General features: G+C 43.1%; 2 protein-coding genes across 3 annotated transcripts in view; one reads left to right on the top strand and one right to left on the bottom strand.

Annotated features, from left to right (window-relative positions):
* Nucleotides 1–14,512, bottom strand: part of XKRX (XK related X-linked) — a 44,088-nt gene extending 29,576 nt beyond the window's left edge. Inside the window, exon 1 of the mRNA XM_075835564.1 lies at nucleotides 13,736–14,512. Within this exon, the coding sequence (XP_075691679.1) occupies nucleotides 13,736–14,058 (323 nt within the window). The 5' untranslated portion in view covers nucleotides 14,059–14,512. The remainder of the gene's footprint in view (nucleotides 1–13,735) is intronic.
* Nucleotides 13,611–27,469, top strand: part of ARL13A (ARF like GTPase 13A) — a 135,587-nt gene continuing 121,728 nt past the window's right edge. For both annotated transcript variants that reach the window (XM_075835567.1, XM_075835565.1), the window contains exon 1: nucleotides 13,611–13,813. The gene's annotated coding sequence lies outside the window, so the exon portion shown is untranslated. The remainder of the gene's footprint in view (nucleotides 13,814–27,469) is intronic.

Below are 27,469 nucleotides of genomic sequence, written 5' to 3'. Positions count from 1 at the left end.
CTACAGAACTTACTTAGAACATATTTATAGCTTAGATGACAATGATTTTTCACCCACTTTCACCAGGTATTGCTGGATTTATAGCTAAAATGCTGGTGACAGGTTCCCTTTAAAGAGGCTCTGTCACCAGATTTTGCAACCCATCTCCTATTGCAGCAGATCGGCGCTGCAATGTAGATAAGAGTAATGTTTTTTTTTCTTCAAAAACGAGCATTTTTGGCCAAGTTATGAGCATTCTTATATTTATGCAAATGAGCCTCTTAAGTACAACTGGGCGTGTTTAAAGTTATGTCCAAGTGGGCGTGTATTATGTGCGTACATCTGGGTGTGTATTGTGTGTGTACATCTGGGCGTTTTTACTTGTTTTACTAGCTGGGCGTTGTGAATAGAAGTGTATGATGCTGACGAATCAGCATCATCCACTTCTCTTCGTTACCACCCAGCTTCTGGCAGTTCACAGACACACAGCGTGTTCGAGAGATCACGCTGTGACGTCACTTCCTGCCCCAGGTCCTGCATCGTGTCGGACGAGCGAGGACACATCGGCACCAGAGGCTACAGTTGATTCTGCAGCAGCATCGGCATTTGCAGGTAAGTCTATGTAGCCTCTGTCGCCTGGTGCCGATGTGTCCTCGCTCGTCCGACACGATGCAGGACCTGGGGCAGGAAGTGACGTCACAGCGTGATCTCGCGAGAACACGCTGTGTGTCTGTGCACTGCCAGAAGCTGGGTGGTAACGAAGAGAAGTGGATGCTGCTGATTCGTCAGCATCATACACTTCTATTCACAACGCCAAGCTAGTAAAACAAGTAAAAACACAGAGATGTACACACACAATACACGCCCACTTGTACATAACTTTAAACACGCCCAGTTGTACTTAAGGCTCATTTGCATAAAGATAAAAATGGTCATAACTTGGCCAAAAATGCTCGTTTTTGAAAAAAAACTAAAAACGTTACTCTTATCTACATTGCAGCGCCGATCTGCTGCAATAGGAGATGGGGGTTGCAAAATCTGGTGACAGAGCCTCTTTAAAGAGGCTCTGTCACCAGATTATAAGTGCCCTATCTCCTACATAATCTGATCGGCGCTGTAATGTAGATAACAGCAGTGGTTTTTATTTTGAAAAACGATCATTTTTTAGCAAGTTATGAGCAATTTTAGATTTAGTTTCTTAATGCCCAACTGGGCGTGTTTTTACTTTTGACCTAGTGGGTGTTGTAAATAAGTGTATGAGGCTGACCAATCAGTGACCAATCAGCTTCATACACTTCTCATTGTTCCAGCCTATTGTTACAGTGAGATTGTGCAGTGAAAGAAGCTGGGCTGGAACAATGAGAAGTGTATGTCACTGATTGGTCACTGATTGGTCGGCCTCATACACTTCTTTACAACACCCACTTGGTCAAAAGTAAAAACACGCCCAGTTGGGCATTAAGAAACGAAATCTAAAATTGCTCATAACTTGCTAAAAAATGATCGTTTTTCAAAATAAAAACCACTGCTGTTATCTACATTCCAGCGCCGATCAGATTATGTAGGAGACAGGGCATTTATAATCTGGTGACAGAGCCTCTTTAAGGACCGACCGCTAAAATTGGTCCTTAAACCAGCACCAATGTATCTTTAAAGGAACAGTGTCACGAAAAAAAAATTTTTTACATCAGTTTGATTTTAGTGTTTTATTAAAAACTTTTAGATTTGTGTGTTTGTGTTTTACTTTTTTTTATTTTTTAACTTTTTCTTCCCTATGGGGGCTGCCATTTTTTTTTCCATTTCTGTATGTGTCGATTAACGACACATACAGACATGGAATACGGCACATACAGTCCCATAGTAAATGCGAACGGGGCCCGTTCCATCCACTATGCTGTACGCCGTCTGTGTGGGAACGGCGCATGCGCTGCTCCCACACAGTCCAAGTTGAACTGTGCGACGTCCGGTGCCATTTTACTGTAGACCGGAAGTCGCGGCCGGACAGTAAGATTACTACTTCCGGTCGCGGCTTCCGGACCTGTGCACTTGGAGCGGGAGGTAGCAGACGGAGCGGACGGACCGGAGGGAGCGGCGGCGGCTGGAGCAGGTAAGTTATTTCTGTGTATGTAAGTGTTTTACTGTGAGTTTACTACTGTATGTAAACCTTCTACACTGTGTTAGCTCAAAAAATGGCGACACACAGTGTAGGAGGTTTGACCGTTCAATCCCCTCGTTTCTCCCGACCCTAGCTAGGATAAAGGAGGGGGGATTCTGTGAGCTCACTAGAGCAAGTGAGTTTTCTCAAATTTTGCAGCATAAAGCAATGTGGTTGCTTTACCACATGCATTGCTGCAATTTTGGGAATTGCTCCATCTAGTGACCAGCACTGGGAAATATTATAAATTAGAATCTAATTTATAATATTTCCTGACTCGTGAAAAAAATTAGAACAATGTTTAATCACCTATACACTAACTGTTTAACTAAAAAAAAAAAAAATACTTTTTCTAGCGTCACATTCCCTTTAAAGCCCAGGTTTAAGCAGGCAGCCACACTGCTGGGAACCCAGTACAGAAGACAGAGGTTGTTGTCACTGGTTCGATCCTCTCAGTTTTCACACATACAGCACTCAATTTGCCTAAAATTTCTGCAATGAATACATCTCGTGTGAATATAATCTAAGGGGGTTGTTTGACCTGTAAATGGGGCTGCTGTAAGTATAGTGTAAAAAAAAAAACAAAAACATTTTTTTTACATAAAAACAATCACCCTATAAAAAACAAATGCCCCCCCCCCATCAAATGTCGCCATAGCACTCGTCCCAACCCAAATTACTCTAAACGTGAAGTGTCATATCAAAAGTAACGGTAGACGGCTAAGTCTCCATTCACATCTGCGTCAGGACTCCGTTCATGGGGGTCAGACCTTTCCATCAGGGGAACCCACGAACAGAATCCAAACTCAAAACCACAGGTTTCCGTTTGCATCATCATTGATTTCAATGGTGAGATCTGGTGCAAATGGTTTCCGTTTGTCACCGCTGTGTAAGGGTTCCGTTGTTTTCACGGAATGAATAGCACAGTCGACTATAGTATCGATTCCATCAAAACAACGGAACCCTTACACAATGGTGACAAAACGGAAACCATTTGCACTGGATATAACACATATAAAAAGTATATTTAAGGTCTTACAAACAAGGGCAAACACTGACATGAAAAACGGTAGTTTCTCACGTCCGAGTCGCACCCGTGCAGGACACATTTTTACGGATCCCTCAGAGCTGAGTCTATGGAGGGATCTGTGAAAACTGACAAACATACGACATGTTCTATTTTTTCACAGGCCCATCACAGGGTCCATTAGAACAACGGCTCTGAACAGCCCCATAGAAATACACGCAGCCGTGTGACGGTCGTTAAAACAATGGCCGTCACACTGACCATATTTGTGTTTGTCTGGAATAAGCCCTAAGGGTTTGAACGCACAAGTCCGACCTAGAACCCGCAGGGAAATCCGGCTCAAAAACTACACCAAAAATTGTAAGGAGAGATAGAGGAAAGAAAAAAAACAAAAAAAACAAAAAACACCAATGACAGTGAAGCACATGAGAATGCTGCAGCAGTCAATTGGGATGAAGCGTTATCCCAGGAGGGCTGCAGGGAGAACAGCCAGGAAGAGAAGGAGCCATCACTAGAATAACGCCAGTGTGGTAACTATAGATTTAAAAAAAAAATACATTTAGAACCTGTATCCGTCAGGTCACCAAACCCGCCAGTGTGACGGATTCAGGTCTCAGCGCAAGATACAGCTGCTCTGTATACAGGATACAAAGCAGCTGTATCTCAAGAAGTAAAAATAATTTTTAATAAAATGTATTTACAAAGTTGCAGCAATCATATCAATCAGCATTTTTATTTATTTTTCAGATTTAGTTTTTTGCAGGGGAATCGCAGCGTTTCTGCTGCAAAAATCGCAACATTTGCTATGTGTTGCAGGTTTTACTTTCCCATTGAATTCAAGAGGGAAAACCCGCAAAAAAAAAAATTTAATAAAAAAATAAAAAGTGCAACAACCTCACAGCAAATTGATAAGCTGCGGATATAAAAATCACACCGCAGGTAAATTTCTAAGCGTTTTTTCAGCATTTTTTTTACGCAGCAAAGTGGATGAGATTTGTCCAAATCTAACAGATTCTGGACAACTCCTGTTATTTCAGTTTTTCATAGTGTTCAATGGAAAATCAGCTCCAAAAAAACGCCTCAAGAAGTGACATGCTACTTCTTTACGGAGCTTCTTTTTAAAACAGTGGCGTAAAAAGACGCCCCGTATGAGCTTAAATGCTGTTTTTCCCATTGATTTCAATAGGCAGATGTTTGTAGGCGTTTAGCTTACGTTTTTTCAGGCGTTTTTCGAGGCATAAACTCCCCGAAATACACCTGAGAACACAGTGTGAACATACCCTACGTTTTACATGCAGATTGTGCCGTGAATTTACAGAGGATTTTAACCTTTGCATTGCAAGAGATGAAACCTGATGAAAATCTGCCACTGCATATAGTGCACGTGGCAGATTTGAAAATCTGCAGTACGGCCTATAATCTGCGCCAATTTTTCAGCAACATATGATTGAGATTTTGATAAACACCCTTCATAAGTATAGGGCCCCCTGCACACGGTGCGGATTTGGTTGCAGAAACTTCTGCAACTAAAAATCCGTTCCACTCATCTGAATGGGGTTCCTTCTGCAACAAGCACAAAATTTGCAACAAGATCTATCATTTTCTGCAGATTTGCGATGCGGAATTCACACCGTAAATCCACCATATCTAAACAGGACAATAACGTAGTCGACTGCGCTATGGTTGCTGCCAAATAACGGAAACCTTACGGAACGGAGACAAACAGAAGCATTACCATTAAAATCAATGGTAATGCAAACGGAGAATTATGGTTTCCGTTCATGGGTTCCCCGAAGGGAACGCCGATGCAGATGTGAACAAAGCCTAACTTGTAATATTATATTTTTCAAGAAGTTGTGCATGTTTAACCCCTTGATGCAGGTGTACAGTCACGCCTTTTTTCGTCCCTGTAGAAAACGCTAATGAACACTACAGTTAGCGCTCATTCCCTAAGGAGGAACGGTTACTAACAGCTCCTAAACTTCAGAGCAGCCTTCTGAATACAGCGCAGGTTGCAAAAATACAGCTGTAAACCTTTGATCGCCACGGACTGGAACCGCTGCATGATCAAATGAGATTCCTCCCTTTGATAGTGTCACTGGAAACCTGGTGGCATGAGCGGAGACTGGGGGAACCTACTGCTGTCAGCCCTGGGGACCTAGAAACCTCAGGGCTATCTGCTCTATAAGGGTATGTTCACACGGCCTATTTACGGAAGTAATTCGGGCGTTTTTGCCCCGAATTACGTCTGAAAATAGCGCCTCAATAGCGCTGACAAACAGGCGTCTATTTACGCGCCGCTGTCAAATAACGGCGCGTAAATAGACGCCCGCGTCAAAGAAGTGACCTGTCACTTCTTTGGCCGTAATTGGAGCCGTTATTCATTGACTCCAATGAATAGCAGCGCTAATTACGCCCGTAATGGACGCGGCGTTCAAGCGCTTGCACATGCCGGTACGGCTGAAATTACGGGGATGTTTTCAGGCTGAAACATCCCCGTAATTTCAGCCGTAACAGACGCCCTCGTGTGAACATACCCTAAGTCTGCTGTTAGAGCACACTTTGTGCTACACCAAAAGCAAGCTGTGTCATAGTGACAGCACAATATATTAGAAGTATAAATATTTGGGATTAAAATAAATTATTTAGCATAAAACTTAAAGGGTAACTAAATGTTTGACAAACGTCTGACATGTCATAGTCACGTCACAAATGTTGAACGGTGGGGGTCACAGCACGGGGACCCCCAATGGCTAAAAGGAAGCGGCAGAAGTGCTCATTTGAGCACTCAGCCGCTTTGTGTCTGTTCGGCTTTTTCCAGAAATCAATGTATCGGAGTACGGACTCAATAGAAAGTCTATGAGCCCGTACTCCGATACATCGGCTTTATGGTAAAAGCAGAACAGAGACGAAGCGGCGGTGCAGTCACTGGAGCGATTCTGCAGCTTCGTTTTAGCGATTGGTGGGGGTCTCAGTGCTCGGACCCCCACCAAAACGTCTGACATGTCACTATGACAGGTGAGAAGCTTGTCAAATGTTTAGTTACCCTTTAATTCATTGCCCATACATTACATGAAAATAAAAAACCTACACATAGTAGCTATCTACACAACCGTAATAACCACAAGAATTCAATTAACAGGGTATTTAGCTTCAAACATTAACAGGATAAAAAAAAAAAATAAACAATGCTGAAAAACACTCTTTCCTATATTCATGTGACAAAAATTAATTATATAACTTAGGCCTCATGCACACGAACGTAAAAACGCCCGTAATCACGGGCCAATAGACTTCTATTGGCCACGGGTACCTCCCTGTATGCTTACGGGAAGGTGCCCGTGCCGTTGAAAAATATAGAACATGTCCTATTTCAGGCCGTAATTACGGCACGGGCAGGCCCATAGAAGTCTATGAGGCTCCCGTAATTACGGGCGTTTTTACATTCGTGTGCATGGGGCCTTACACAATGCATTCGAAAAGTCTTCAGTCCCTTTCACTTTTTTAGTATTATGTTATGTTGAGGCCTTGTGCTAAAATAAAAAAAATGTCATGTTTTCCCCCATCATTCTGAACTTAACCCCTTCACGACATTTGACGTATCCATACGCCAAAGTCGGGTAGGGTAAGTATGGAGCGGGCTCACGGAGTGAACCCGCTCCATACGATGCCGGCTGTTTTTTACAGCCGACACTTCAGAGTAACGAGCAGCATCACGCTCAAGTGTGATCCCGCTCGTTTAACTCGTTAAATGCTGCGGTCAATACCGACCGCAGCATTTAAAACGTTAGAAAGAGGGGGCGACCCCCTCTAACAGCTCATCGCGCCCCCCGCAACGCAATCACAGGGGGGGTGATGGTTGCTATGGCTGCCTGAGGGCCTAATGAAGGCCCCCAGGTCCACCATCTTTGTGCACCTATTAAGCCCTGCCTCCGGCAGGGATTAATAGTTGCCGGTCAGAATCACGATATACTGCAATACATTAGTATTGCAGTATATCGTGCAAGTGATCTAACGATCGCTGGTTGAAGTCCCCTGTGGGGGACTAATAAAAAAAAAAAGTAAAAATTTGTTAAATAAAGAGGGGGTTTTTTTTATGGAAAAAAAATCAAAAACCTTTTCCCATTTTCCTCCTAGAGCATAGTAAAAAAAATAAATAAACAGAATTGGTATCGCCGCATCCGTAAAAATCATAACTATTACAATATATCATTATTTAACCCGCACGGTGAATGCCGTAAAAAAAAAAATCTCCTACAAAAAAAATGAAATAAAAAGTGAGCAAAACGTCGCATGTACCACAAAATAGTATCATTAAAAACTACAGCTTATCCCGCAAAAAGTAAGCCCTCATACCGCTTAATCGACGGAAAAATAAAAAAAAGTTATGGCTCTCGGAATTTGGCGACAAAATAGATTATTTTTTACACTTAGGTTTTAGGTTTTTACTTGTAAAAGTAGTAAAATATAAAAAATAATTATATTTATTTGGTATCGCCATAATCGTATTGACCCACAGAATAAAGTTAACATGTTGTTTTAATTGCACAGTGAATTCTGTAAAAACTACGTGCAAAAAACTATATAGAGGAATCGCTGTTTTTTTCATTTTCTACCCCACAAATAATTTTTTCCCCGTTTCCTAGTACATTATATGGCACAATAAATGGTGCTACGAAAACCTACAACTCGTCCCGCGAAAATCAAGCCCTCATAGGACTATATAGAAGGAAAAATAAAGACGTTATGGCTTTTGGAAGGTGAAGGGGAGAAAATGAAAATCTGAAAAAGGGCTGCGGCGGGAAGGGGTTAATACCCCATAGTGACAAGTGAAAGGTTTCTACACCTTGATATGGAGTCCACCTGTGGAAAACTCATTTGATTGGACATGATTTGGAGACACACCCCTGTCTATATAAGGTCTCACAGCTGACAATACATATCAGAGCAAAAATCAAGCCATGAGGAGGAAGAACTGTCTGTAGAGCTGAGACAGGATGGTGTGGAGGCACGGATCTGAAGAAGGATCTAAAAAAAAAAAAAAAAATCTGCTGCACTGAAAGTTCCCAAGAGCACAGTGGCCTTCATAATTCTTAAATGGAAGAAGTTTGGAACAACCAGGACTCTTCCTAGAGCTGGCCGCCCCACCAAACAAAGTAATCGGGGGGAGAAGGGCCTTGGTAAGAGAGGTGACCAAGAACCTCTGGCTTAGCTGCAAAGATCCTGCGTGCAGATGAGAGAAACTTCCAGGTCAACCATCACTGCAGCACTCCACCAATCCGGGCTTTATGGCAGAGCGGCCAGAAAGAAGTAAGAGACACGTAAAAGCCGGCCTGGAGCAAAAAAGCACCTGAAGGACACTCAGACTGTGGGAAACTAAGATTCTGTGGTCTGATGAAACCAAGATTGAACTTCTTGGCCTCAATTCTAAGCCTCATGTCTGAAGGAGACCAGGCACTGCTCATCACCTGCCCATTATAGGGATGGTAGTGAAGCATGGTGGTGGCAGCATCATGCGGTGGGGTGTTTTTCAGCAGCTGAGAAAGGGAGACTGGTCAGGGGAAAAAAAGGAATGGAGCAAAGTACAGAGATATTCTTAATGAAAACCTGATCCAGAGTGCTCTGGACCTCAGACTGGGCCGAAGGTTCACCTTCCAACAAGACAATGACCCTAAGCACACAGCCAAGACAACCCAGGCGTGGGGACAACTCTGTGAATGTCCTTGAGTGGCCCAGGCAAAGCCCTGACTTGAAGCCAATCGAACATCTCTGGAGAGACCTGAAAATGCCTGTCCACCGACGGTCCCCATCCAACCCGACAGAGCTTGAGAGGATCTGCAGAGAAGAATGGCAGGAGATCCCCAAATTCAGGTATGCAAACCTTGTGGCATCATAACCAGGAAGACCGAAGGCTGTTATCACTGACAAAAGGTGATTCAACTAAGTAAAGGGTCCGAATACTTATGTCAATGCAATATTTTAGTTATCTTTGCTAATTTATTGAAAAGTAAAAACCAACATTCTGTTTTCACTTTGTCATTATGGGGTCTTGTGTGCAGGATAATTTTTTTAAATTATTTTTAGCACAAGGCCTCAACATAACAAAATGTGAAAAAATTTAAATGTGACGTGTCGTATACCCGGAAGAAAATTTATCAACACAGCGGCCAGAGAGTGACGTCACCAGGCATGTGCCCCACGGCAGCATCTGGAAACGGGGCCAATTTGGAAACTGTAAATACATTACAAATGTATTTACAAACATTAACTTATACACGTTTTAACTGGGAAAACCCCTTTAAGATAGTGGTCACATGGGATGAAACGTCATCCCAGGAGGCCGGGCTGCAGAGGGATTCGTCGCCATCGGTACAGGCAAGTATGAGACTTTTTACGTGCAGTTTTCCACAGCGGACATTCTGGCCGAAATACTGCACCACAATTTGGTGCGGTTTTTCAGCCGGAATTCCCTGTGGCGAACAGGGCTGATACGCTGTGTACTTTTACGCTGTGTATCAGTTTTGTGTGAATATACCTGGAGACTTTTTGTAATAATGCTGATTGATTTTAACTCATTAGTGACAGCTGTAGATTGCATGCAACTCAATGTACTCATTTTGACTTTAGCTGCAGCTCAATAGTTAAAATTAATTAGTAGACCTACAAGAAGTCTCAGTGTAGCCCATGCCCTATATTCTGTAAAGTAACTTTGGTCACAGTTGATTTCGCTTTTCTCATCTGAGAATGTTTGAACTTGATGCACTTTTTTTTTTTTTTTCAACTTTTTAAGCAAGTGCCAAAACAGATAAGAACACACCCAACCACGTGAACTCCAGCCAGGGAAAGAACAATGAGAGCAACAGCAGAGTCATTGGAGGCAATTTATTAAGACTGGCATTTAATTCGCCAGCCTTAATATTAACGGTGCATTTACATGAGTCGTTTTTGGCCGCGCTGTAAAGACGCTTCAAAAACCGTGGCAAAACCGCACGCGATTTTACTGTGATTTACCAATGCGGTTTTTACAGGTGAAACATTTACACACGTTTCACCTGTAAAAACCGCACAGGCGAAAACCGCATCGCGAACAGTGGCAATTCACTGTAAAAGCGCTTTTAAAAAAATCATGTAAATGGACCCGAAGAAAAATTTAAGTAAACTGCAACACATTTATAACAAGGCTAAAGCCTCTTAATACATGTCGCAATTCTCAGCCAGGCCGTGCGTGACATTTGTGGCACAACGACTGCGGCCATATACGCCACTCATTCCCCCCCACATCGGCAGTACGCTTCCCTTCTGTCCTCCACATCCCCTCATCATTTCAGCGTGGCTCCTACAAGGTCCTGATGACGAGAATTTCTTAAATTTAATTATCCAATGGGGGAGGGGCAGGGTAGTATGATCGAGGAGTGGCAAGGTACACCTAGGTGGGCCTAAACCTTTCTATACTCTATAGAGTGAAATCTATGCCAGCTAGGAACATGTAGATTTCCATTAAAACTTAAACCAGTTTTTTAGGGTAAATTACAATACATTTGTTACTCCTTACATGTACTGCAGTTTGCGTTCACGAACTGAGACGTACATGTACGGTGCAGGGAGGGAATGGTTAACTACACAAAGTGATTTTAGTTTAAAATCGGAAGTGTATGTAACAAATATGACCTTGTGTAAATGAGTAAAATAAGAAATGACAAACAATAAAAACACTGTTCATGGTTGATGGAAAACGCTACAAATCTCCGGTATGGTCAGTACAATCTACACTTAAAACGCTGTGTGAATGACCCCTTACTGAATAACTTTCTGCTCTCAGGACGACCCTGGTCCATGACAACCAAGAGCCATACCGGAGATCAAAATAACACAAAAAGTGCATTTCTCCTTTATGACGGGGACGTGCGCTTGATAAGCATGTGGGGAAACCAGCCGATCACTCACTGTCTGCAGCTTCCCCCGAAAGATAACAGCCAATCATTGAGTCAGACCCGCAGATATTCACTACAATATAAAAAGGGAACCTCCTCTACACACAGGGCACATTGTCCAGAATACAATATAATCCAGACCGCTAAATAATCTACAGGAGAGCTTGTCCTGGGTACAGATGCCCCTAGGCTACAAGCCTTCTCACAGAGTGCTGCACTTCTTAGATGACAAGTCGAGATGTGTGTATTTAGTAGTTGTATATTTAGTGCCAATAACTGGTTACACCACATCAGGACAAAGCAAAGAAACCTCCCAAACAAAACGTCAAGCGTTTCCCTGCGGTGTTCCGATCAGGGCTGAAGCGGTGGTCACCCAAACTTCCAACTCCTTCATAAAAGGCTGACGTATACAAGGCCGGATATCAGCTGGCGGCGTATAAACCTATGAGAGAGCCGTGTGCACTCATGACTTTCTGCAGCTATATACGTATGTCGCCTGGAAATCAGGTCTGAATGGGAATAAAATAAATATTTAAAAAACGTCTGCTATATTAACCCCTTCCCGTCCTAGAGCGTATAGGTATGTCATAGGAGAGATGCGGAAACGCGTGTTGTGGTCTTAGGACTTTAGCACACATCATGAAAAGGGGGAGCTGGCCAGGCTCCCGCGGCAAACGCCGATCCTGGCCATTCGCAGTCAATAGTGACCGAGACATCCAAGGCCTAGTTCACACAGTTTATTGGCAGGCAGATAAAGAATGTTGAGGCAAGTTTTGACACAACGCTTTTTCCCGTGAGCTTTTTCCGCTCGTGGGAAAAAAAATGCCTCCGCCTCCCATTGAAATCAATGGTATGCGTTTTCAGACATTTTTTGGCGCGGTTTCTGTGGAAAAAAATCTGTGTGAACATACCCTAAGCGGTCGACAGAGTGAGGGGGGCACAAAAAGTTTCCAGTACCTCAAAATGATACCAATAAAAACTACTGCTCGTCCCACAAAAAACAAGCCCTGACAGAAAAAAAAAAAAAAAGTTATTGCTCTTCGAGTACGGCAACACCAAGACTTTATTATTATTTTTTTTTAATGAAAAGTATTTTTATTGTGTAAAACTATTTTTTTTAAAAACCACTATACAAATTTGGTATTTTACATGTTGTTTATACCACCCAGTAAACACTGTAAAAAAAAATAATTTGAATAGGTTTAACGAAAATAAAAACATGCACTTACCCCAAAATGGCAACAATAAAAACTATAGCTTGTCCTGCAAAAAAACAAGCACTGATAAATAGCGTCATTCTTATCCCCCTTTTGGAAGCAACTCCGCACCTTTTATAGGTCCATCCTTTATTTGCAGTTTGGGGAACTTTGCTTGGAAAGTGTTGCCCTGATACAATACAACAGAAAAATAAAAACGTTATGACTCTCGTCACGCAATAATGCAAAATGATGGCCCAAACATTTGCCCACAGGTGGAATCCCGTAGATTATATTTTTGGGGGCCTTATGCGGAATATGGAGCTAGAGAAAAAAGGCAAAGACTATGCAATACTGGAGTGGGAATATTTTGTACAATACCACAATTTTCTTATATAGCCGTGTCCCATGCTACAAAAAGATGGCGGCGTACATCATGCAGATGGCATTGTACAATGCTTACGTGCTATCCGGATTTGCAGGCCAGACGGGAACTCTACCGTTTCAAAAGGTGTTTATCAAGGGGCCTTAATATTTGGGAACCAAGAAGCGGAAGGACGAAATACATCTACTTCAGAACATGATCTCCGCTGAAAGGGAGGCCGACCGTATTGTACTGGGGCAGCACTTTCCAAGCGAAGTTCCCCAAACCACAGACAAAGGATGGCCCTATAAGGTGTAGAGTTGCTTCCAAAAGGGGGATAAGAATGACACTATTTATCAGTCCAACATCGGTCCTGAAAAACCTGGCATGTTCATGAAGGACTACAAAGTGTACCACACATCTATGGATTATTGTTATTGATTTACCACATCACTATACCACCTTGTTATGCCCACTTATACAAATCTTACATGTGCCCCCACATTATTCATTGAAACAAAAGTAAAACACCAACCACCACCAAGAAAAACTTGCGCTCCCTCTATTCAGAGCCCTACTGTGTGCCCAAACAGGCGTTTAGAGCCACACAGGGCATTGTGTAACAAATGTTGGGGTGCTTTTTCTCCTATAGTACCAATGAAAATGAAAAGTTTGAGCTAAAACCACATATTATTTGGAAAAAAAAATAAATGTATTTTCCATTTTTATGGCCCAATTCTGATAAGTTCACTGAAACACTTATGGGGTTAAATGCTCGCTGCACCCCTAGATGAGTTAATTGAGGGGTGCAGTTCAAATTGACAACTGGGTCTTACCATTCCTTTTTTCCGGGTTCTTGTCCCTACACACGGTCGGCAGTGAAGCTTCTCTTATCACTACCAGAATACATTGCAACACAGCTAGTTACAATCAGTGGGCACTGCCAGGTCACCAGTGCTGACGTGTGCACCCTCCTATATAGGCCGCAGGGCCAAGCACCTCTGTCATCACCCATTAGTGGTCCCGGGTGGGGGACAGCCGCTCCTCCCACCCACCATATCCCGGCTGGATGGCACCACGTACCTGATTATGGGCCCCAGCTGAAGCATGTGCATGAGAAGTACAAGCGGTCGGTCTCTGCCCAGGTCCCTGTGGATAAAGGTGAGGGTGAGCTGGACCATGATGGAAGGGACCAACATGAAGACAATGGTCAGCGCCATCCACACCGCGTCCTCCGTGCGTTTATACTCCGCTATCAGCACACAAGCGGCCACCGTCTCCGCGCAGAACAGTAGGGTAGACGTCAGGATGCTGAACGGCGGGTGAGTCCGGGACCGCACGGACACGTAACCTCCATGTTCTTCTGCGGGGTTGGAAGACTGCGGAGCCTCGGAGAAACTCTCCATGCCGGGCAGACCTCCGTGTCCTCAGAATGAAGTGATGGAGAACTCCCCTCCCCCCGCTCAGTTCAGTCAGTGAGCATGGAGAATCCGCGGCTTCTTAGTCCGTACACCGCGGGCAGCCAAGTGTCCCCGCCGGGCTCATCATAGCACGGCGCAGAGAACTCTTCACACTGCAGAAGACAATGGACGGTTGTAAGACGTGTTCCCGCCCGCAGCTTCATCCACGTTACCTCACGCGCGGTTTCCTTGTCGCCCGTTCTCCCCTAAATCCTCCGGTACGGGCCGGGCGTGGACTCCGCTCGCTGTAGGTTGCCAGTTGTCTACTCTGTGTTTAGCCTGATCTGTAGCAGCAGGTGTGTCTCCCGCCTCCGCTGGGTCCTAGGTTCCTCCATGTTCTAACGCTGCATTGTAATTCGATTTTCATGAAGAGATTCAGGCGTCGGTTATTATCATATTCTCTTATCAGCTCTATCAAACCTCAACAACTTGTACGGAAGTGGAGTATGACATATTCAGTCGTTTCAATTTAAAAACTTTCTCCCAGCATTGGATGAATATCTACATTACATTATCGCACATATGCCGCCATTTATGAACGCAAGTTTAAAGTGTGGCTAAATGTTTAACAAACTTCTGACGTGTCATAGAGACGCGTCAGAAGTTTGCATTGGTGGGGGTCCGAGCACTGAGACCCCCACCAATCGCTAGAACGAAGTAGCTGAAGCTCTCGTGTGAGCACTCAGCCGCTTCGTGTCTGTTCGGCTTTTTCCGGAAAGCCGATGTATCAGAGTACGGGCTCATAGACTTTGTATTGAGTCTGTAATCCGCTACATTGATTTCCGGAAAAAGCCAAACAGAAACGATGCGGCTCAGCGCTCACACGAGCACTTCAGCTACTTCGTTTTAGGGATTGGTGGGGGTCTCAGTGCTCGGACCCCCACCAATGCAAACTTCTGACGTGTCTCTATGACACGTCAGAAGTTTGTTAAATGTTTAGCTACACTTTAATCATAGCGCCAATGTAGATTAATAGGAAACGGTAGCCGAAGCGCTGTTTAACGTTACGGTGGGGTCAGTAAGCCAAACTTCCGACAACTCGACTTTTCTCACACATACATGGCTCATGTTCGCCGTAATCGCGTTAACCCGCAGAATAAAGTTGACATGATGATTTTACCACACGGTGAACTCTGTAAAAATTAAACCCAAATAACAATGGAGGAGTCTCTGTTTTTCCCATTCTCCCCCACAAATCATTTTTGTTCCAGTTTCCCAGCACATTATATGGTACAATAAATGCTGCCATGAAAAATGACAACTCGTTTCGCAAAATACAAGTCCTCGTACGGCTCTATCAACAGAAAGATAAAAAAAGTTACGGCTTTTGGAATGTAGGGAGGAAAAGCAAAAATTAAAAAATGTTTAGAGGGAAGGGGTTTAACGAGCTATTCGGTTCCTAAAATCAATATTAGATCCTGGGGGTTTGAATGTCGGCACCCCCCGCCGATCAGCTGTTTGAAGGGGCTGTGTCGCCCTTCACTTGAACGGGACAGTCGTATGATAGTTTACACGGACGCTACAAATGTAACGGCGCGTGCAATTACGAACCGAAAGAAAACCATGTAAACAATGAAGAGGCTGCAGCGCTCGTACCCGCACCGTAGCCCCTTCAAGCAGCTGATCAGCGGGGGTACCGACTATTGGACCCCAACCCATCTAATATTGATCCTAAGAATAGGTCATCACTTTTAATAACCCGGACAGGGGCGTAACTAGGAAAGACTGGGCCCCATAGCAAACTTTTGACTGGGGCCCCCCCCTCTGCTGGGTATCACACAACCCCCCCCCCCCTTGTAGATAGTGCCTCCCTATAGATTCCACCACACAGCGCCCCCCTATAGATAGCACCATACACAGCCCCCTGTAGATGACGCCATACAGCCCCCCTGTAGATAACACCATACAGTCCACCCTGTAGATAACGCCATACAGACCCCTCTGTAGATAACACCATACAGCCCCCTCTGTAGATAACACCATACAGAACCCCTCTGTAGATAACGCCATATAGCGCCCCCCATCAAAAAAAAACGGCCTATAGTTTGTCCTACAAAAGACATGCATCCCCTATCCACAGTATAGGGGATACATGTGTGATCGCTGGCAGCGATAAGGAGAACGGGGGACCGAAAGTCCCCCGAAGTTCTCCATGACTAACCTCAGACTTCCGGCGTCTGCGCAGTTCAATAAAAATGAAAGGAGCGCTGGTCACGCATGCGCATAAGCGCGACCGGCGCTCCATTCATTTCTACGGAGCTGCCGACACAGACCCCGGAAGTCCGAGGTTTGTCATGGAGAACTTAGGGGGGACTTTCGGTCCCCCATTCTCCTCATCGCTGGGCGTCCCAGCGATCCCACATGTATCCCCTATCCTGTGGATAGGGGATGCATGTCTTTTATAGGAACAACCCCTTCAGTGGCGTCGCGCTGTAGCAGCCATAGCGGCTGCTAGCGGAGCCTGCGGCCATGGGAGGGGGCCGTGCCGGCGGGTGCCACGGGCCCCCTCATGCTACAGGCCCTGTAGAAGTCGCTACGGCTGCTATAGCGGTAGTTACGCCACTGCGTATAGGTTTGTACGGCGTAAAACTACAGCTCCCAGCATGGCCGGAACAATGGTAAGGATATGCTGGGAGATGCGGTTTCACAAAAAAAATCCTATCACCATCATCTCGCTGCAGATCATACAGTGACTACAATACTGATTAGAGTCAGAATAAACATTTACATTAAGTGACTCACCGGTGACGTCTCAGATTCTAGTTCTTTTCATCTCCCTCCGGTTCAGACATCTATGATGGATTTCTCCCGGCCATGACCCATTTCTGCAGTTTTCCGTTTAGATGTCTTCAGCTTCTCATTTCTGCACCTATAAACAAAGTTAAAATTCTCAACACATCTAAATATAACTGTCACACACACACACACACACACACACACACACACACACACACACACACACACACACACACACACACACACACCGTGCCCCCTGTAGATAGTGACCTACATAGAAGCCCCTGTAGATAGTGCCCACATATGGACTCCAGAGCTGCACGGCAATAGTGCTAACCACTGAGCCACCGTGCTGCCCTACATATAGCTTCCCCTATAGTTAGTGCTCCACGTATAGCCCACCTCTGTAGATAGTCTCACATATAGCTCCCCCTGTATATAGTGTCCCACATATAGCCCACCCCTTTAGACTGTGCACTACATATAGCCACCCTGTTGCTAGTGCTCCACAGGTAACCCACCCCTGTATATAGTGTCCCACACATAGCCCACCCCTATAGAAAGTACCCTAAAAAAATAGCTCCCCTATAGATAGTGCTCTACATATAGCCCACCCCTGTATATAGTGCCCCACATATAGACCCCCCTGTATATAATGGCCCACATATAGAGCCCCCTGTATATAGTGGCCCACACCCCCACATATAGACCCCCCTGTATATAATGGCCCACATATAGAGCCCCCTGTATATAATGGCCCACACCCCCACATATAGACCCCCCTGTAGCTACTGCCCCACATATAGACCCCCCTGTAGCTACTGCCCCACATATAGACCCCCTATATATAATAGCCCACATAAAGACGACCCCCCCCCTGTAGATAGACCCCCCCACTATAGATAATGCCATTCACATTTTTATGAGGGAAAAAAAAAATTGACATACTCACATGATCCCGTTCCCACGCTGTTCACTGGCGATGCAGACATGCTCTCTTCTGAGCATGTCTGCAGGAGCTGAACGAGCATCCTCCAATGATGCTGATTGGCGGGGCAGAAAGACTTGCCCCGCCAATCAGCACCTTCCAAGCATGGAAGCGGCGCGATGATGTCATTGTAAGGCACTGGATGGTCAGGCACGGAACATGCCCGGCCATTCAGTGCTAATACATGTATTTGGCTGCCGCTAGCACTGGGGCCCCCTCCGGTGCTAGCGACACCTACAGGCATGAGAGGGCCTGTGTAAGGCTCGGCGTCGCGGGCCCCACAGTAGCGGCGCTACCGCTGTAGCAGCCATAACGGCTTCTAGCGGCGCCACCGGGCATTTGGGTGGGCGTGTCAGCTGGCGGCACGGGCCCCCTCAAGCCCCGGGCCCCGTAGCAACCGCTACTGCTGCTACCGCGGTAGTTACGCCACTAAACCCGGATAACCCCTTTAATGGCCTTGCAATTTTTCTGGTAAAACGGCGGTATTACCTGCGGCATTCTGTGGCCATTAACTATTAATTTTGTAATCCGTGCCAACAGAAATTGTGTGGATTTGAAGTTTTGATTGGTGGGGGTCCGAGCACTGAGACACCACCAATCGCTAAAATGAAGCCGCAGAACCGGTTTAGTTTCTGTTTGGCTTTTTCCAGAAAGCCGATGTAGCGGTGTACAGGTTCACAGACTTTCTATTGAGCCCGTACTCCGCTACAACGATTTCCGGGAAAAGCGGAACAGAAACTAAGCGGCTCCTGCACCCGGGTGTGACCGCTACCTCTGCACCCCCTAATAGCTCTTCCCCTGACATTTGGGTAATATATATATAATATATGGTGGATATATAGAACCAGGTGCAGAAATGTAGTAACTGTGAAAGATATCTTTAAATAAAGCGATGCCTGTTGGGAGGTCTGATAATACGCTGATTTCTGCTAGGACTAGATGACTCCTTGTGTCATGTGATGCCTCATGTGAATCGTGTTTTTATCCACTTCAGTGACTATTAGGGAACCGTTTGTGCTACTATGTAATATGACTGTCACATCACAACTTCATCAACTAGTTCCAGCCTTAAATATAGCAACAAACAATAGACCACAAAAAGTTTAGCCCTCTGCACCACAATATCTGGTAACACAGGGTTAAAGGGACTCTGTCACCAGTTTATTAATTCCCTATCTCCTCACTAATCTAATAGACGCTGTGATTCTGATAAATATTGTGTGATTTGTTTTTAAAAACTTTTATTAGGGCCTGTTCACATCACTGTTGCCCTTCCGTCGAAGGTTTCCATTGGGTTAACCCCTCAACGGAAAGGCAAACGGAAACCTCAGCTTCCGTTTCCCTCACCATTGAACTCAATGGTGACGGAAACCTTACTAATGGTTTCCGTCTGTCACCGTTGTGACAGGGTTCCGTTGTTTCGGAAGGAATCAATAGCGCAGTCGACTAGTTACTAAACTAGTGACAGAGCCCTTTTACACTAGCCAATTATCGGACAAACAATTGTTCACAGAACGCTCGTTCCCCGGTAATTACGCTGTGTAAACAGGACAACTCTCAGCCGATGAACGAGCAAATATTATCCATCCTTCTATCCTATTATCCATCTTCCGGTGTAAACAGAGAGACGCGCTGCTGACATGATAGAAATGTATGGGGATGAGGGATCGGAGTAACGAGCGCTTGTCCCCATACTTAGCTCCTTGTGAAAGGAGCAAACAAGTGGCGATCAACGAGCTGTCTCATGGATTGGCGCTCGTTTACACGGCCCAGTTTCTGCCATGTAACGGTATCTTTAAGCTGAATGCACAGATTGCGTATTACGTGCGGTTTTGCCGTGCATATTCTCATGTGGCAAAACCGCAGCATCGTACAGTACCAGCAAAGTCTGAGATTCCAGGTCATCTCATGTCTACGGTGCAGTATTTTTCGAGACGTAAATTGACCCGCGGTGCGTATTTTTTAAACTGCAGCATGTCAATTTATCTTGCGAATTCTATCCCTGTATTTCTAAAGAAGTACACAGCAAAACCCGCAGCATGAAAACGAAGCTATTTACGCAGCAAAACGTAAAAACCGCAAACCAAAAAACAGCAAAAAACGTACTCTCAGGTGCGTTTTTTTCCTGCGAATTTTTTGCCATTTTTCTTTTTCGCAGAAAAATATGCAACATGTGCATGTAGCCTTAGTCCACTTTCACACAACAGTATTTATAAGCATAAACCGGGAGTGTGTTCAAAACACGGAGGAGGTGCAAATCTTTCGACCTTATACTTTATGTTTATGTTGCACTTAACAAATATTGATGCAATTGTAATTTTTTTTAAATATATATAAATGTTCGGCTCTCTTCACATATTCGTTGGGGCATCTGTCGTGGATTCCGTCAGATTTTATGGGGGAAAAAAAAAGCAAACTACGTTGTGAGTCAATGGGGACTTCTGTGTTTGCTGTAACCCTCGTGCCCAGGTTCAGTTTATATCGCTGGAGTAAAGGTAGGACATAAAAGCTGTGTTACTCGTTTATGCGGCTCTCGGTATAAACTTCTTGCCGTTAATGTTTCACTAGTGCCTTTATCTGACGTCCACGGCTGCTGCTTTCTCAGGTCTTATTTCCCAGACACTTCGCACAGATAACTATTTCCTAATATAGCCACAGACCAACTGCAGGCCCGGCTTGTCACACGCTACTATTTACAGCCCGGCGTGAGATTCCTCTGCTGCGCAGTCTGCACAGTCACATACAGTGTTTGTGCTTGGTTCTTGGCTCTATCATGATAAAGAACGTTCTGTTTGCTCATGTGAGGAAAAAGTCATCTGCCAACTCCTAAAGCACATGATTTTTCAGTAAATACTCGCTCTTATCTTTAGAGGGGCCTGTATTTATTTATTTTTTTAGATTAAAGGGGTTGGCCAGTTTACTATAAAATGGTTTTATATTGCGTCTGGATGAAAAATAATTATACTTACTAATATAAAGTATTCAGCCTCCTCTGGTTCCGGCAGGCCACGCCCCCTGGTGAAAAAAAGAATTTTCCGTCCTCGTCCATGGCAGCGCGTGCCATAGAGAGACAGAACGTTCAGGTCGTCCATGCCGGAACTTCCGGCCCCTCTTCTGCGATTGCGCTGGTTCCTGACTTGTTCAGGAACAGCGCAAGTGCACTGGTCGCTGCTCAGGCGGAATCTGCGCAGGTCCTGATTTTAAATTCGTTATGCGCGCGTGCGATCTTCCGGTCAGCTCAGGACGATCGCACGCGTATCTAACGATTGTGTAGATGAAAGCAATTATAAATATCAATGTATATAAAATGGACTTTCAGATAAAAAAAAAATTTACAATATGTATACATATCTATATATGTGAGATATATAGTGTACATTTATATGAGCTATATACATACTGTACAGATATCTATATATGTATGTACACTATATATATCTGTAGCGCCCATGGCCGTGGACCGTCGGGATTACTTATCCCACGACGGCCGCAGCCATGGATCAGTGAGCGCTGGCCAGCATCTCCTCCCCAGGAGACGCTAGCGATCCCATCTGCTCCGTTCTGCTGTCCCCCGTAGGGTGCGCGCGCATGCTTGTGCCCGGCCTTAAAGGGCCAGCGCACGCACATGCAAATTATTATCAATTAACCCATGACCGCCCTGGACTATAAGAAGGGCCCTGCCCCTTTACTCATTGCCTGAGCGTTGTTGTGTTTCCCTATATTATTCTTGCAAATGGTCCCTTAGTGTTATCCTGCTCCCGTTGTTCCTGTGCCCTGCTAACTGTACCTTGTATCTCGTGCTATTTGTTCCTTTGCCTCAAACCTGTTGGAGTCGTGTTGTGCTACCGGTTCCGCCTGCTGTGTTACACCACGTCTGGTGTCCGCTGTCAAGGTCCCATCTGTGTCGAGCCTCCATTACTGTCTGAACCACTACAGGTACCCTTGTGCTTGGACTATATATATATATATATAGATATATATATATATATATATATATATATATATATATATATATATATTGACTTGGTACTCTGTTGGCCAGCTGCTATTCTGCTACGGCAGTACAGCCCAGTGGGTCCACATACCCACTGATCGTGACAATATCTGTTATATATATGTATATATATCTGTGTGTATGTGTATATATATATATATATACCGTACACATATAATAAAAACTACATATATTAATATATATGAGCTATATACATACTGTACAGAGATATATATCTCACGTATATAAATAAATGTATATGTGAAATATATATGTATATTTCACATATAAATTTATTTATATACGTGAGAGATATATATCTGTACAGTATGTTTATAGCTCATATATATTAATATATGTAGTTTTTATTATATGTGTATGGTATATATATATATACACATACACACAGATATATATACATATATATAACAGATATTGTCACGATCAGTGGGTATGTGGACCCACTGGGCCTTACTGCCGTAGCGGAATAGCACCTGGCCAACAGAGTACCAAGTATGCGTGTGTGTGTGTGTGTGTATGTGTATATATATATATATATATATATATATATATATGAGAGATACATAAAGTACAGATCTACTCAGCTTTATATCTGTACAGTATTTATATATCACACACATGTCTATATGTGAGATATATAGTGTGTGTATATATATATATATATATATATATATGAGCTATATACATACTGTACAGATATATAGTGTACATGTGTGTGTGTATATATATATATCTGCAGTATGTATATAGCTCATATGTATATGTACACTATATATATCACATAGATATATATGTGAGATATACATACTATACAATTAAATTATAAAAACTATATATATAAATACATACGCAATATACATACTGTACAGATATAAATATAGATCTGGACAGCCTGTTTATATCTCATATATATATGTGTGTATATATATATATATATATATATATATATATATATATATATATATATATATATTCACTATATATATATATATATATATATATATATTCACTATATATATCACGTGTGTGTGTATGTATGTATGTATATGTGTGTATATATATATATATATATATATATATATATATATATAAATGCTGTACAGAGCCTCATTTTTCAAATCTGACATGTGTCACTTTATGTGGTAATAACTCCGGAATGCTTTTACCTATCCAAGCGATTCTGAGATTGTTTTCTCGTGACACATTGGACTTTATGTTACTGGCAAAATTTGCCCGATACATTCAGTATTTAATTGTGAAAAACACCAAAATGTAGCGAAAAATTGCAAAAATTATCATTTTTCTCAATTTAAATGTATCTGCTTGTAAGACAGGCAGTTATAACACACAAAATTGTTGCTAATTAACGTCACCCATATGTCTACTTTAGATTGGCATCGTTTTTTGAACATCATTTTATTTTTCTAGGACGTTACAAGGCTTAGAACTTTAGCAGCAATTTCTCACATTTTCAAGAAAATTTAAAAATGCTATTTTTACAGGGGCCAGTTCAGTTGTGAAGTGGCTTTGAGGTCCTTAGATATTAGAAACCCCCAATAAGTCACCCCATTTAAAAAACTGCACCCCTCAAAGTATTCAAAACGGCATTTAGAAAGTTTCTTAACCCTTTAGACATTGCGCAGGAATTAAGGCAAAGTAGAGGTGAAATTTACAAAGTTCATTATTTTTTTCCAGAAATTCATTTTGAATCCATTTTTTTTGTACCACAGAAGGTTTTACCCAAAAAAATGCAACTCAATATAAATTGCCCAGGTTCTGCAGTTTTAGGAAATATCCCACATGTGGCTCTAGTGTGCTACTGGACTGAAGCACCGGCCTCAGAAGCAAAGGAGCACCTAGTGGATTTTGGGCCTCCTTTTTATTAGAATATATTTTAGGCACCATGTCAGCTTTGAAGAGGTCTTGTGGAACTAATACAGTGGAAACCCCCCAAAAATGACCCCATTTGGTAAACTACACCCCTCTAGGAATTTATTTAGGGGTGTAGCAAGCATTTGGACCCGCCAGTTTTTTTGCAAAAATATTTGGAACTAGGCCATGAAAATGAAAATCTACATTTTTTTCAAATAAAATGTAGGTTTAGCAAATTTTTTTTTCATTTCCACAAGGACTAAAGGAGAAAAATTTCTCCCGAGTAAAACAATACCCAACATGTGGTAATAAACGGTTGTTTGGACACACGGCAGGGCTTAGAATGGAAAGAGCGCCATTTTGGCTCTTGGAGCTCAAATTTAGCAGGAATTGTTTGCGGAGGCCATGTGGCATTTGCAAAGCCCCCGAGGGGACAAAACAGTGGAAACCCCCAACAAGTGACCCCATTTTGGAAACTATACCCCTTGAGGAAATTATCTAGGGGTATAGTGAGCATTTTGACCCCACAGGTGTTTTACAGAACTTATTGGAAGTAGGCCGTAAAAATGAAAATGTAGGTTTAGGTATTTTTTTTTTCATTTCCACAAGGACTGAAGGAGAAAAAGCACCATAACATTTGTAAAGCAACTTCTCCCGTGGACACACGGTAGGGCTCAGAATGGAAGGAGCACCATTTGGATTTTGGAATGGTTTCTGGGCGCCATGTCACATTTGCTGAGCCCCTGTAGTACTAGTACAGTGGAAACACCCCAAAAGTGACTCCATTTGGGAAACTGCAGCCCCTGAGGAATCATCTAGGGGTATAATGAGAATTTTGATCCCAAAGGTTTTTTGCTGAATTAATTAGAATTAAGCCATGAAAATGAAAAAATATTTTTTTTCCCAACAAGATGTAGATTTAGATCAACATTTTTCATTTTTACAAGGAATAGAGAAGAAAAAGCACCCCAACATTTGTAAAGTAATTTCTCCCGAGTACGGTAACACCCCATGTGTGGTTATAATCAGCTGTTTACGTATATGGGAGCATTCAGAAGAAAAGGAGCGGTATTTATCTCTCGGAGCGTAGATTTTGCTGGAATGGTTTGCGGATGCCATGTTGCATTTGCAAAACCACTGATGTACCAAACAAAAGTGACCCCGTTTTAGAAACTACACCCCTAAAGGCATTTATCAAGGGGTGTAGTGAGAATTTAGACTCCACAGGTGTTTTTCAGAAATGAATACGCAGTGGATGGTGCAAAGTGAAAATTGCAATTTCTCCACTGATCTGCCCATTCACCACACAATATGTTGTGCCCCTAGAGAATCTTACCCCATAAATTGTTAAGCGGGTTCTCCCGGGTATGGTAATGCCTTACTTGTGGCCATAAATTGCTGTTTGGGCACACTGTAGGGCTAAGAAGGGAAAGACCGCCATTTTGAGCATGGATTTTGCTTGGTAATAGTTCTGTCTGGGTTTTTCTGGTATTTCAGTTTATAATGTGGTGGCATTTGTAATCTGTGCGGAGAACATCAGGGTATATGTAATATGTGCGGAGTACATCAGGGCATAATAAGAGGGTATAATAACTGTGTAAATAATACAATTATCCATAGATGTGTGTTACGCTGTGAAGCGATCCGTTATGCGCAGGCCGGTGTCACACTGATAAACCGTTTTCTTTCTTATCCCCCTTCTGTAACGCTCTGCACCTTTTGGGGACTTTTTCTCCTTCGTAGTTTGGGAAATATTACTGGGAAAGTGTTGCGCTGGTATAATACGGGCGCCCTCGCTTCCAGCGGATGTGCTATGTCCATTCCCTTTCCTAGTTCCTAAATACTATGGCCCTGAAACTGAAGGAATGTTCCCCTCCGGCCTGCGCATTGAGATGTTTTTCATCACCGCATTACTAGGGCCATATATTTTTTATTTTTTAGTTGATTGAGTGGTGTGCGGGCATGTTTTTCGGCATCCACAGTGTGCCCTAAATTACATGTTAGCTTTATTCTGCGGGTCGATACGATTACGGCGATACCAAATTTATATAGTTTTTTTTATGTATTGCAGCTTTTGCACAATAAAATCACTTTTTTTATAAAATCCTTTATTTTCTGTGTCGACACATTCTAAGACCCATAACTTTTTTATTTTGGAGTGCACAAAGCGGTGTCAGGGATTATTTTTTGCGGGACGGATTGTCGTTTTTATTAGTACTATTTTGGAGTAAATGTGACTTTTTGATCACTTTTTATAGCATTTTTTGGAAGGAGATGTGACCTAAAAACAAAGATTCTGGTGTTGTTTTTCATGTTTTTTTTTTTACGGCGTTCACCGTGCGGGATAAATTACATAATAGTTTTGTAGTTTGGGTCATTACGGATGCGGCGATACCAATTATGTATGGTATTTTTAATTTTTACGGTTTTTCCCATAATAAGACTTACCATGGGAAAAAAGTCAATTTAGCTTTATTTTTATTTGAAATGTGTGTGTTTTTATTGTTTTACCACATTTTTATTAACTTTTTTTACTTTTCCCACTAGGGGACATGAGGGCCTGATGCCCCGATCGTGACTCTAATACACTGAACTACATACGTAGTGCAGTGTATTAGCGCTGTCAGTTATTCACTGACAGCAAACCTATGAGGAGACGCCGCAGGCGGGTCCTCATCGGCTCCCGTACAAGGCAGACTCTGACGCCATTTTCTGGCGTCCGATTGCCACAGCAACCCAGCGATTGCGTCACTGGGTTGCCGGTCGGGTTAAAACCTATCAGATACTGCGCTCTATTGAGCGCAGCATCTGAGGGGTTAATCTGCCGGATCGGAGAATAGCTCCGGTCCTGGCAGTTACAGGAGGGTGCCAGCTGTATAATACAGCTGTCACCCCGCGGTGATGGTGCCGGCTCTGCTTCTGAGCCCGCACCATCACTGCGCCGTAACTGTACTGCGCTTTGCGGGAACACCTTCCCGGCAGCGCCGTATATATACGGCGGATATCGGGAAGGGGTTAATATATGTACAGTTTTTATAACATATATATGTACAGTATGTATATACCTCACATATATACACCGCGTTCCAAATTATTATGCAAATGTTAGTTTTCGCTGATTTTCCTAAATAGTCAATGCAAATGACAGTCAGTATAATCTTCAAGCCATCAACCGTTGGAGTATAATGCAAATTTTATTGAACAAATCTCCTAATGATAACAGATTTCTTTTTTTAGAAGTAAAAAACTCAAAATGCACTGTTTCAAATTATTATGCATAACCGAGATCAAAACATTTTAAAGGTTGTAAAGAGAACTAAAATGGTAATTTGTTGAATTTGCAGCATCAGGAGGTCATAGTTACAGAAATCAAAAGCTCTTTCAATCAAAAAAAAACCTAACAGGCCAAGTTACATGTTAACATAGGACCCCTTCTTTGCTATCACCTTCACAATTATTGCATCCATTGAATTTGTGAGTATTTGGACAGTTTCTGCTTGAATATCTTAGCAGAATGTCAGAATAACCTCCCAGAGCTTCTGTTTTGATGTGAACTGCCTCCCACACTCATAAATATTTTGCTTGAGGATGCTCCAAAGGTTCTCAATAGGGTAGAGATCAGGGGAACATGGGGGCCACACCATGAGTTTCTCTCCTTTTATGCCCATAGCAGCCAATGACACAGAGGTATTCTTTGCAGCATGAGATGGTGCATTGTCATGTATGAAGATAATTTTGCTACGGAA

The sequence above is a fragment of the Rhinoderma darwinii genome, chromosome 8, assembly GCF_050947455.1.
Source record: "Rhinoderma darwinii isolate aRhiDar2 chromosome 8, aRhiDar2.hap1, whole genome shotgun sequence".
Lineage (NCBI taxonomy): Eukaryota > Metazoa > Chordata > Amphibia > Anura > Rhinodermatidae > Rhinoderma > Rhinoderma darwinii.
Note: the sequence above shows the minus strand (reverse complement) of the source record. Positions and strands in the feature narration are given on the sequence as shown.